Here is a 13,357-nt window from a genome sequence, read left to right as displayed (position 1 = left end):
ATGTATTCAAACACCTCTGTTTACATGTCCTCCCTGCTACTGATTACTTCTGGTACTGCGTATGTGTGTGTGTGTGTGTGTGTGTGTGTGTGTGTGTGTCTGTGGTCCTATCAGATACAGCTTGTGCTCAGCGAGGCCAAAGGCAGTGGGTGGGGACGAGTGTCTGATGGACAGATAGCCCAGTGCAAACGGCTGGCTGATAATTTGCTGATATGCCGTTTCATGTGCCACCGTTTAGATTTGTTTACCATCTTTCCTGCTTCCATCCGCCCCCTCCCCATCTGCTTACAAAGACCCCACTAGAAGATCGTCCTCTTCAAGCAGTAATGGACTTCATGGAAAAGTCTTTTGAAGTACGATTGCAGAATTACAGAAGGGAGGTGAAAGGGAAAAAATCCACTCCACAATTTTAAACACTTGCGTCAGAGGTTAATTGCCTCTAAATGTCAGTAATTAGTCTAATGAAGACCTGCGTTTGGTTCCATGCTGCTGTTCATGTGTGCCAGGATCTAGATGGGCATCTTTAACGTGGCAGCGGGCCGAGTGAGTGAAGGGGCGAGATGACCCCTTTGTCCTTTTGTGCTATGATAAATGGCCGTCTCCTCCTCTGTGCATTTTGTCAGTTTCAGCGCAGTTGAGTCGATACCTTCACCTTGACAAGGAAACTTTGTGATTTATCAGGGCCACTGGCCAATCAACAGGCCGGGAGCCCGGGGCCCTTGGAGAGCCCGAGAGCACGCTGTGGTCAAAGTCTCAGGGAGACGAATGGGGCGATGTTGTCACCGGTGTGACAGACAAATGAGTCTCGTCAGAAGTGGCCAAAAAAATTGAGAAGGGGTCTTGAGACTGGGAGAGAAAAGAAGCGAGAAACAAAAAGCAAAAAACTGCTTGACTCGTACTAATAACAGAAAGAGTCCAGAGCGGTCACGGCGGGTTAAAAGACAGAGCACCCTGTCACGCCGCAGGTTTGGAAATTAGCAAATAATGTTCCCGAGCCCTGATAAATGTCTGACGGGCCTCCCTCGCAAATCATTTTTTAACATTTTGATGCATGTCTACAATCCCATCGGAGGAAAGGAAAAGTTTACTGGCCCTCGAATGTGCCATGACAAATGAAGGCCGGTAAGTGTACGATTTCTGTATGAAGTATAGTTCATTTTCACCAATTCTGGTAAATGGGTGTCACTGATTAGGACAAATAGTCTGGAAGGGTGATAGCTCCTGCCGTACGTCTCTATTCCTCTCTCTCTTTCTCTCCCTGGCCTCCAGTGGAGCGTTAAGGCCATGGTCACAAGTGACCATGCCTAAATAGAAAGCAATAGCTTTGATGCAATTAGAGTCCGACGTTGAGATTTATTTATGGCTGGTGTCATTGTTTGGAATCGTTTGTAAAAGCGCTCAGGAGGCCTGCCTAGTGTCTATTGGAGCCAGAGCGCTCACATACATATATATCTTAATTTATATCTCTCACTTTCCCCTTGTTAGGAGCCAAAGGAGATCATTGTTGCCTCCAAATTTGGGTCATAGAGACGGACGGAAAGTATTTGCACTCACGCTCTGTCATTCCAATTTTGTTGATAGGGATGTACCAGCTTATAGTTAGGGTACTTTCGAGACCAAAAAAGTCTCTGTGAAAAAAAAGGCAATTTTGACAGCAGCTTAAGGCAAAATTTGAAATAATTTTGTATTGTCTATAAAAAAAAGATAGATATAAAAAATATATTTTTATTTTATTGTGTACTACTATATATATATATATATATATATATATATATATATATATATATATATACAATAAAGTAAAGCTTTTTAATAACTATTTTAATCTCTAACATTAATATTAAATAAAATTCTGAATACCGGCCAAAATGCTGGTACATTAAAAAATGAAAAAAAAAAAAATAATAATAATAATAAATAAAAAAACATTATATTTATAGTTATGTTTTATTTTAATATATGATATAATGATATTTTAAAAGTATTATTATATAAAAAAACTGCACTCATCAAGCCATTTCATGAGGAATTAAATGTGAACATCTGGATGGGCTTTTTTAAAATAGCCAGATCAGCTAAAGAGAACATTTGCAAGTTGAGAGCTTTTGGCAAAGGGACAAACACAGCTGTCCTGCTTTGATTCCATGACCCCCCCCACCCCTCCCCTTTTTTTATGGACCCTTCTGACAAGCAGTTCCATGCCAGACCTGATCAATGGATAACCAATACGGGTATCAGATGGCGCAGCGGTGGCCTTGTGTTAACAAAAGACATGATTGTACAAACATACAAGGTTAAAGCTGGAAAAATAACAGAACACACAGTTCTTTGAAGGATACAAAGGGATGCAGACTCAATAAACCACTGCAGTGTTTCCTTTTAAATGAAGATGCTAAAAGCCCTAACACACACACATGCGATAAATCTGAGTGTTAATGGAAGGCTATTGAATAACACATTGTTTTAGACCCAGTTCTGGCAGCTCATATAAACAACAGAGACTCTCTCTCGTGTTTGCGTAACCTTACGGGATGCCGACATCCCATCACAGGCCCTCTTTAATGTCCCCAGGTCTTGGTGGATCTCCGCAGTGTTTAATTTCACTGTTGTTTAGCTGTGTCAAAGCGAGAGGCATTGGAGAGTACTGGAGGACATTAGGAGCCGCTTTCAGAGTCTGAGCAGAGTAATTTGTTTAAAGAGCATTGACCTCTGAGACAGACGGCTTGTGTTGGCTGTGATGGAGGAGAATTATCGACTCTTAAAGTAGCACCGCACTCTGACAGGAGATTGTTGCCACATCTGAGCGAACACGAAGGACCTTTTACAACACCTTCAGCACTGACACCATCGCAGGGCTATGAAGCTTTCTGGGGGAATCTCACAAAAAGCCATCACAGACATAAGCAGATTTTAGCCTTAATGCCAAGAATGAATAAATGATTACAGTATATCTATAATATAATCATTGTATTATATATATATATTCATGATGATTTAAACTAAACACTGTATTACACAAATTTTACTGAAATATTTAATTGTTTAAAAAAAAATAAATCATAATGAATATGCACACATAGGGGTGATATGCATGTATTTTGTGAAATTCTCCCAAAACTTCACCCAATGCATCATGATTTTAAAGTAGATAAACATTTAAACCTAGATATGCATTTAAAAAGAAAAAAAACAATTTAAGTCAAGTAAATGGTGAAAACACAGCATACATCACTCAGCAGATGGTTGCTGTAAGCTAGTAATGATAAAGCCCATATCTGAATGTACTATTCCCTGCATAAGGAGGGCACAGCACTGTATTTAATTGGCCATGATTTATCAGATAAGAATGAGGGTGTGTTTGACTCCGAAACAAGGGTGTGGTCAGCATGAAATGTTGTAGTGCCCAACAAAAACATTGTTTGTACCTTTTTTCCTTAATGACCTTGTAAAATATCATGCCGTTACACAATTGAGCAAATATCCACAAATAAAGAGGAGAGAGAGAGAGCTGTAACTAGTGAAGGCTTTTAGCATTTCCAGTTCAAAGCATCTGTTTATGAACTAATTACAGGCATAAACTCAAGCAATTTGCTTCGAGATAGCACTTACAAGTGTTTAAGAACCGAAGATAGGAGAGAAGAAAAGAAAACTGAAATACAGAACGAAGAAAATGAAGAAAATAATCATAATTACAACAACTGTTTTTGATGTAGTCACATTTTTAAGAACATTCATTAATAAATATGCTTCGAAGGAGAACTTAATTGACTTGAAATGTCAACCAGTTTGATTAAGCCTTACACCAGCATGGATTGAATCCAGTCTAGCCTGTGTGTGTGTGTGTGTGTGTGTGTGTGTGTGTGTGTGTGTGTGTGTGTGTGTGTGTGTGTGTGTGTGTGTTCTGATTTGCCTGTCATTTGTGACCTCAGAGAGGGAGGTGAGGCATTATGGGGATCGGAGTTCAGAAGATGAGAAGGACGGGGCGTGTAGTCTGTGACTTCCCTCCTTTAATTTAAGGGGATAATTAACTAAGTCCTCAAAATCTCTGCCAGTAATTATATCTCCTCACTGATGAGCAGGAACAAGGATCAGTGAGGGAAAACAAACAACAAACATCTCTTGAAGACAGGGGAAGGTGGGGTTGACAGATGATGGTTTGTCTTCTATAATGGCCTCCAGTAAACTTTAAGTAGACAATATAATTATACAGCATAAATGTCTGTATATACTGTTTATATAGACTATTTTTTTAATTTTTGGTGATCTACATAACAAATAAGCATTGAATTAAATATTTGATAATCTCTTAAGAAATTAAAAATGGTTTAAAATGAGAGCACAAGACATGACAGTGCTTTAGACACACACACACACACACACACTGCATGTTTAGTCACTGACTAGGCAGCAAAGCAGCTGTTTTGATTTTGGACACAGCCCAAGTTTTACTATGATCAGAAACTATGGTTACCACAGTCAGCTTTTGTTAGGGATGATAATGCACAGGTTCGTCAAAGCATTATAATACGTGCTGAATTTCACACTTTCTACATATTTTGTGCTTATTAGCATTAGCGCATGTTTGGTTCCTGAGTCTCTGTGGCTTTAACGATGGCAGACATTAATGTCTGAGCAGGTCTGGTATTAGCTGGCCCTGTGTTCTCGGGTTTCATTATCGCAGGGGCTCGTTGGCCTCTGCCCTGCCCCTGCTGAGCGGGTTAAATGTGGGAGGGAGAATCAGCCCGCAGCCTCTGTGGGGCTGGGATGGGGAACAGCTGCCTGGGGGGACCAGGGCCCCTTCCTCACCTTCCTCTCTCTCTCTCTCTCCCTCTCTCTGTCATTTTCAATCTCTCCCTCTCTCTCTCTGCCTTGACATTCCTGAGTGTGAGAGTAATTCCTGATGATTATCTCATTGTCCTACTCAATTTGGGATCAGGCACACTGCTTCCAGGTCAAACACGGTGTGACTGTGTAACCTCCAGTATCAGCTGTACCAAGGGAGAGATTACTCTCATCTAAGACCACATAAAAACACAATCGGCCCAAAAGCCACACAAAGCACAACCTTGTGAGCTGGTCATACATAAGTACGCACACATGAGTAACCTGGGCGACAAGAAACACTAGTGTTTTTGTGCAAAGTAGAGGATATGGTTCAGGAGAAAGGGGTCATAGAAGTGTTGTCTGGGTTTGAAATTAACTGGAGATGGCAGCTGCCCCCAACTCCATTGCTCTGCCTTAGATGGAGGAGATATTGGGTTACAGAGGCATGCATCCCACACCGGATGGGGTTCAACACTTAAGGATGGAGCCAAAGATTTGAGAAAACCAACTGAAGCTCACCTGTATACACAAATCGTCCCGGTGCACCTTTGCAGAACTGCTTGGACTTGTAGGACAAGGTGACCTCTACAACGCCCGGGATGTGTCTTGGAGGGGTCTGCACTCGGATGGCATGGGGCGTAATGAGCTATGAGAAACAATGGGTAAAGTTAGTTAGGACCATCCAACTGCACCAATTGCTGCATTGATTTGAACAACTGGAATCCAATGAAACCCTTCATAAAAGGATTTGGTCCAAAATGTTTCTTGTTGTTTGAGGGTTTTTTGTTTACCTAGAGCTCAGAAATAGGGCATGACTAAACAGTGGGCAAACTAGGTTAGGATTGTACCAGTTTTTGCATTGATTCAAAGGCCACAGTGGTGTATTAACCTGTCAAGGAGATGCCATTCAAAATCCAACTGCAAACTTTCTTTGTTTTTTTCTTCTTGCTTTAGAGTTAACATCAGCAAGCAGACCTTGGATTACAACGAGCCAAGGAAAGGCCAAGGGGCAGGAGTCCTGCTAAAATCACCTCCATATGTCTTTCCTTCAATGTTTTCCTTGCTTTCCCTGGCTCGTTTTTCCCCCTCTGAGATATTTCACCCCTAATTGTTCAATTGTTTTGCAAGACCGCACGGTTCGGCAAGGAACGCGGAGGAGGCCTCTGTGGACTTATTGTGGGGCTGTTTAGCATGCAGTTTGTTTATCTAACTCCTTATCTGCTCTTGTGATTAAACTAGGAAAGAAAAATAATAAAATAAAATCGAATAAACAAATGCTGATTGGCTCGTTGAGGCTCCAACCGGAAAATATATGCCAGACAGCTTTATCAACTCATAAAGGAACACACTAACCTGAAGTCTTTATTAGCTCCGAACTAATTACAACGCAGCTTTGGCATCCTTTTAGTTCAATCTTATTTATATGTTTATGTGGCGTGAAATGAACAAAAAGTAAATGTAAAGAGACAATAAACAGAGGCCAGAATAATTGCATTGAACAGGTAGAAGCCGGGCTTCATAAACTGTGTATAATCACAGTTTTCACATAATCACTTTTTATAGAATCTAATGAAGTTCATTAGAAGGCTGATACAGAAACAAATGGCTGGGCAAATATCTCATGCACAATAAAATGGTTTTACGCCAAAGTCTTACCTCACTCCATACTAGCATGGTGCCAAACACGACCTGTAGTCCATCAAAGAAGTTATCACCAATGATAATGACCGTGGCTCCTCCAGTGGTCCATCCTTCACTGGGGCTAATGGCCTTTATGCACGGGGTAGCTGCTTATAACAGAACAAAAAGCACAACACTCAGGATCCCGCTTTTGTATGGACAAGCGCTAGTCACATGCTGCTCACTGCTCATTCTCACGCTGAGGATAATCAAACCCTAAAGTAAACAAATCATGAATGATTTGGGCCACGTAAAAACAAAAGTCATATGCCGTACATCAACTGTTCCATGTAGAAATCGACCATTAATATGTTCGATAACACAATGATAAGGAAAAGAATACACTGAGTGATGCACCTAGTCCACATCTAGCAGATAAACATCCGTACGGATACACTAGACCAAATGCAGGCCGTTACTGATGATTAACCACTGTGTGCACAAGGACCGTCAATTTATCTGTCGGGGTTTCACAGATCTGAGATCAGTCAAACAAAAGGTTGTGGGGCAAAGCATGGGCAGAGAGTGCAAAAAGTGAGGGCTTGATTCTTCATGCACCCACTAATTGGGTCGAACCTTTTCATCCGTAAACTTTGCCTTTGGTTTAAAAACTTCCAACTTTCTCCTCACTTCCAACCCTTTATCTCCCTGTGTCTCTTATCTTTTGGTAATGAGTACTTTTTGGGGTCTTTAAAATCAGATTTTAGAGAAGATGATGTGGGTTTTGTAGGTTTACGATTGAAATCGCGCTGATGGTGTACATACTTTACACGTGTTCTTAAATGAGAAAATAAGTTCATGGCTCTGACCCCACCTTTTGTCGTGAAGTTAGCCAATGGCTCATTAGCATACATTACTGTACTACCCCCTTCCACCCCTGCGGAGTAGAGAGGTGATATCACAGTTGTAAGCGGTCGGAGGCCCAGGGCGACTCGACCCCCCGTTAACGTCTTAGCGCTGCACGCTTTGATCATCTTTTCCTCACCATGTTGACTCTGCTCCGCCACCCCCTCCAAAGCACCTTTTGAATATGAACTCCTGTGCAAAGAAAGTGTGGATACAACAACAAGCCGCTAATACAGTCCAACAATTCAACCGCAACAGTAGCCTTTCACCTTGAGCTGTTTTCATTTTATTTTAAAGCTTCCCCTGCCCACTCCCTTCATTTCTTTTCCAGGAAAAAAAAAAACAATGGCATTGTGCTTTTAGATTTTAAGGTCTCAGGGAGATTATTAATAATGCACAGAAAATGGTTGGCTTCTTTGGAAACCCTCTCAGCTTAGAATCTCTCCACTCCATTAAAAGTGTCTGCCATCATTTTCATCAGCCCACAGACTCTGACATCATTTTATCACCAAAAAATATTCAATACACCACTTATCCAAATAGTCGTGCTGCTTTCATTTTTTTTTTATATATAAACATTATTATTATTATTATTATTGCATTATAAATATTGACAATTTATATAAATAAAACTATATTTAAAATGTTATATTATTTATGTAATAGTTTATAAATAAAAGTATATAAATTATTATTGAATTTTAAATTATTTTTGATTAATATATTTAATATATAAGGAATCATTTAAGGGATTATCAATTATTTATTTATTTTTTTATTTTTATTTTTTAAAGGAGACCCCAAAATCTCTATGATAGTCTAATCCCTATGGTTTAGGGTCCTTTGGCTTGTTTTCCTGTTTAATGCTTCACAAGGTAAATAAAGTCATAGCACTGGTCTGGGGCACATTACATGCCCAAATTTAATACTTAAGGTTAGTGGTTTGTTCATGTACTTCATAAGCTCCACTAATAATGCAATAAATGATATATTTATGACCATTACACGAGGCAAACCTGCAGGGTTAAGCCCTTATGTGGGCAGGTCTTTCTCTCTCCTGTCTCTTTGCTGTTCGAGCAGCCCCAGTTAATCAACATTTGGTATTGTTGTGTAGAACAGCCCAGACAAGGCAGCTCTCTTTGTTTGCCTTAATGTTGGACTAGTGGAGGTTATATTTACTCATTCCTCTCAGCTCCCAGAGCACCAGAAGCCCTGAGCTCGCTCAAACACACACACACACACACACACACACACACACACACACACACACACACACACACACACACACAGGGAGCTTGCCCTTAACTAGAGCTGTTGACTTCATGCTAATAAGTTCATACAAATTTTCATTTCTGAGGCTTGGGAATGACATTTGCTTTTCTTAATTGCAGGCAGAGCGTTTGAAAGAGGATCAAGTCTCTAAAGACAGACACGACTCCTCATAGGGACTGACCTTCATCAGCGCAACCAATTAAAGCAAATCATTCACCAAAAATTACAGTAAACAAATTTACTTTGTGTAGGTGAGCAGAAGGAAGGGAGTGCGTGCACGTGAGCATGTCTGCGCATGTGCGAGGTGAGAACGGGCCCACGAGAGGGACAGTCTGGCAGCTGTGGCCTGAGATCACCACGCATTGCCTCGGAATTCTCAATGCCCCCCCCCCCCCCGCCATCCAAGAGAAAGGGCTGCCAGACCTCTCGCCGCGGAGCTGCGGAGCATTTGCATACATTCTGCGTGAATATAGAGAGGGAACATGTGTTGAATGGGAAGCATAAAGGAGTGAATTACACAGCCTGTGTTCGTCAGCTAATGATATACGTGCGAAATGCACTCAAGCGGAAGATGGAAATTGGAGAAAGCAGACATGGTCTATGGCAGCCCGGAGAGGCCAAGTTCAACACTCCACTAGGAAGTGATGGGCAGGAACGTGTTTTAGAATGGGAGAACAATTTAGCAGGGGATTTAGATCTGTGTTCGAAATAGAAATTAACATTACATGAACTATCCTACAAAGCATTTACACATTTTTTGATTAGAACTAATAATATCATAAATAATATATTTAATGTATTTAATGTATTTAATAAACATAAAGTATAATAGGGTATTTATATAATATTAATATAATTACATATTAATTTTAATACAAGTATAAATATAATTATATTAAGTATTATTTATCACATTTAAACATACTATTACAAATGTAATTTTTTTTAAATGCTATAATATTTAAAATCTGGTATTAATTGCTGCAACAAATATTGCATTATTACACAAACATAATAAAAACTTTTGCAAAATAATTTTGCCACTCACATGCAATATGAAGAGATTGTGTGACTCCAAATTTATTTATAAAATATTTATAATTTTTGATGGTCACCATTTCACTTACTATTTATAAAATAAGTATTTAGTATATATGTGCATGTTATTGAGACTATAAATTGATAAAGTGTTATAAAGTTCATAAGAGAATAAAAGTGAATAATAAAATATCAAATTAGCATTCCAAGAAGGAATCTACATGCATGGATGTATAAATGTATTGACTAATTTTATGGTAGTTCTTTATGCTCAGAGAAATCGCTGGCTTTGTTTCGATGGGCTTCCTCTGCTGAAATGGATGGTCAACAAGCAAGACGTGTGTGTGTGTGTGTGTGTGTGTGTGTGTGTGTGTGTGTGTGTGTGTGTTTTCCCGTGTGTATTGTTTACAGAACACCACGACATCTTGGTGTAAAGCTTTAATCAGACTTGAGTCCTCTTCCATGGCAACATGGGGGCCGGCGTGTTTGCCACCTTTTTCGCTGCACTCCCCAATATTGAGGCACTCTAACAGGTCCCATCCTGCCTGCTGCAACCTTCCTTTGTTCCAGCGCGTAAAATGTCTTGTAATTGTGCAGGGGATGTCCAGATGGCAGGCTGATCCTGGCGCTGATGGGATTAGAGCTCTTACCTCACGTCGGCCCATCTGTCCTCTCTAACTGGCTACGGCCTCACAGACGCCGACCGCTCGTCTTTATTGCATAAACCTAACAAAATTACCGCCACTTGGTATGCAAATCAACCCGGAGCTGTAGGCCCAGACCAGAGGGGGTGCGTGCGCCGCAAGAGAGACTTTCTTTCGCTCGCTCTAAATGTCTTCCTTCTCATTTCTGTTTTGTGCATCTCTATATTCACAGAACCAACGCTAGGTGGTTTCCAAATCTGGGAATATGTGCTTTTGGACAAGGGAGGGGGCTGTTGATTGTGTATGTTGTGTCTGGCTATGTGCAGATGGGGCCGTTTTGTATGCGAGCGCGCAGATTCGCGCCTGTGTGAATTCGTACATATGTTTCTGCATGGTGTATCTAAATGGCGCTAATGCAAAAGGAACCCTCCTATAGTGTGTGCTCGCCTCTTTCTCCTCCCCCAGGTTTTGTTCTCCAGCTGTAAATAATGAAAGGGGCTCATGTGCTCGGAGAGCACGGTAACGGTGAGGGTCCGCTGGGCCATGCGAGAGGGAATTACTTTAAGTTGAAGATCAGAAGACAGAGTAAATTCACTATCCGGGAAAATTCGCCTGAATTAGATGATTAGATAAAAGTGTGAGAGGAAAGGAGAAACAGTAGGACCTCCCCATGTCCGCTTTCGAGCTCTCTCAGCTTGCATTTATCACTTTCAAGAATGTGTTTCTAATCTAAACCACCCCGTATCTGTAGCGCAGGCCTGGGCTTGACCGTAAATATGGATGAATTTTTATTTTATGACTATATATCCTGTACATGTGTGCACTTCTAAACCAGAATGGAAAGAGATGACAGGCTGAACCTTTCTCAAGTTTCCTTCTCGGTCGAATGATAAGTTTTAAACGTTCTTCCGAGTTTAAAGAAGTGATTAAACGCCAAGTTCGGCAACTGTCAGATGCTAGGAAACTCTTTCTTTTCATTTTAACGGTCCCCCAGTTGCCCTTAAAGGGCCAGATATTAGATAGGTAGCTGTAATATTCACTACAGCCCAAATTTGCCATCAGGGGCAGGTGAAACAGCAGGTAACTAAGTGGTGAGAGCGCGCATCTGCGAGGCCGGTGGGTGTTTAAGGAGGAGCTGAGCTTTTAAAACAGTCGGAAATTTAAAAGAGTTGTCAGGAATATCGCCACCACTTGTTACAGTGCTGTCAGAATTCACCGCGAGTGGGAATGGACTCATTCTGTGAATATTGTATGCGAGGCATAGCGATAGAAAGTTTTGATGAAAATGATAAAATCACAAATTATGAACGATCTTTTCCCAAGCACAATTAAACCACTGAAATCCGATCTCTACGATGGTTGTGAACACAGTAATGGAAGCTTAGAAAAAGATTTACAATAAAAAGGGCTCTGCAAACCAGGTTTTGATGAAGGAAAGCCTTGGCAGTGTTTGGGTTGGGCCGTGTTTTTTTTCTTTCTTTCTCCCTCTCAGTCTCATGGGACTCAGGCAGATGAGGGGAGAGGCCTCAACCTTCTTAATTGCTCTCCTAATTAAAGGCGGTTGCTAAGGAAAACACCCCTACTATCAAGCGACTACAGCACAGAGACAAACAATACGTCAGCACACCAAACACTTGAGTGCTCAGGGCACAAACGTTCAATTACGCTACTTCTGTACTGCGTTTCACCGACGTTAATACGAGAAGCCGAGAAATAGAAAACAAATATTTTTGCTTGTTTTTTTGTCTCACACGAGCAGGGATTTGATGCGATTTCTCTTGCATCATTAAATATTACTGGCGCTTTGGTTGATATGGTAATTAAGGACTGATTAAGACAAAGAAAATACTAATGTTATGTTTTTAAATGAGCAGAGATTATGTTCTGTTTTAAAGCTTAGCACAGAGATTTGAGTACTGAAGTAGAGTGATCAAAACCAGCTCAGTCTAACAAAGCAGCAAAATCTAAATTTTACCATCCAGTGACTTGCGTTATATCTCCAAGAATATACAGTATAAAAATAGAGTGTTAATTAAAAGCAAGCCTGGATGAAATCAGTGCATTTTCTGTACCTTATTTAACATATATTAAACGTAGCAATGTGAAGGTATATTCAAATTAACCAAAATATGTAATATTAATATGTTTATTAAATATTTAGCATGCGCTGATTTGCTGTCTGTGCCTATGTGACAAGAATCACACCACACTTAATTTAGGATACAATCTTCAGAATAACAACAACAAAAAAAACATTACACGTAAAATTAAAGATAATTAAAAAACGTGGCCCAAAATCATTCATAAATATAGCAAAAACTCTCAAAATTCTAATTCAATATAAATAGTGAATTAACCAGGTGGCAAAGTTCTAAAATACTACTCAGTGGACAGAGAAAGCATGAATATTCTCTAAAAGATGAACTAGCTATGTTTCCTCTAAAGCTCCAATACTATATTTTGTGGAAGGAGGATGTGGATGACTAAAAGAATGTGAGCTAAAAATGTGAAAAAGGGAAAAGGGAAAGGCAGGAAAACAGAAGGTGAAAGTGAGAAAAGTTTGGCAAATAATAGTGTTATGGTAAATGTGCCTACCATTGTCCAGATAAGGAGTGGCCGTACCTTCTGAGGGGTCAAGGCGGCGGGCTCTTCTGCCGTGTTTTGAGTTGTTGTGGACGAACATGTTGTCCGACACGGCCAACACATGACCATCCACATTAACTGTTGTCGATACAACGACCTGTGAAGAAAACGTAAAGATTGTTTGAAGGAATGTTCAATCTCTACATTGGACCTTGTGTGAAGAAGTTCATAAAAGTTTGATTGGGTATGAACAAGTCAGTAAAACTTTACTTAAAGCCTTTATATATAATGTATTATAAAAGTATTTGCATTTACATCATGCCTTATAATGCATTGTATGGTCTCATTAATATTTTTAACCTCAGTTACAGTATAAAACACTTTAACACTTACTGTATCTATGCATTGAACATACCTTTAGAAAGTATAAAACACATGACAAACAACAAATTTTAAATGTAACAAGGAAT

General features: G+C 40.1%; 1 protein-coding gene across 21 annotated transcripts in view; it reads right to left on the bottom strand.

Moving 5' to 3' along the window:
• ebf3a (EBF transcription factor 3a) overlaps positions 1 to 13,357 on the bottom strand; it is a 94,716-nt gene that overhangs the window by 20,054 nt on the left and 61,305 nt on the right. For 10 of the 21 annotated variants that reach the window (XM_059532791.1, XM_059532789.1, XM_059532802.1 and 7 more), the window contains exons 8-10: positions 12,900 to 13,044; positions 6,481 to 6,614; positions 5,344 to 5,470 (exon numbers count right to left, since the gene is read on the bottom strand). In XM_059532791.1, coding sequence (XP_059388774.1) covers positions 5,344 to 5,470; positions 6,481 to 6,614; positions 12,900 to 13,044 — 406 coding nt within the window. The remainder of the gene's footprint in view (positions 1 to 5,343; positions 5,471 to 6,480; positions 6,615 to 12,899; positions 13,045 to 13,357) is intronic. The other 11 variants (XM_059532790.1, XM_059532810.1, XM_059532796.1 and 8 more) reach the window with 3 other exon arrangements.

Source organism: Carassius carassius, chromosome 40 (genome assembly GCF_963082965.1).
Source record: "Carassius carassius chromosome 40, fCarCar2.1, whole genome shotgun sequence".
NCBI lineage: Eukaryota > Metazoa > Chordata > Actinopteri > Cypriniformes > Cyprinidae > Carassius > Carassius carassius.
Note: the sequence above shows the minus strand (reverse complement) of the source record. Positions and strands in the feature narration are given on the sequence as shown.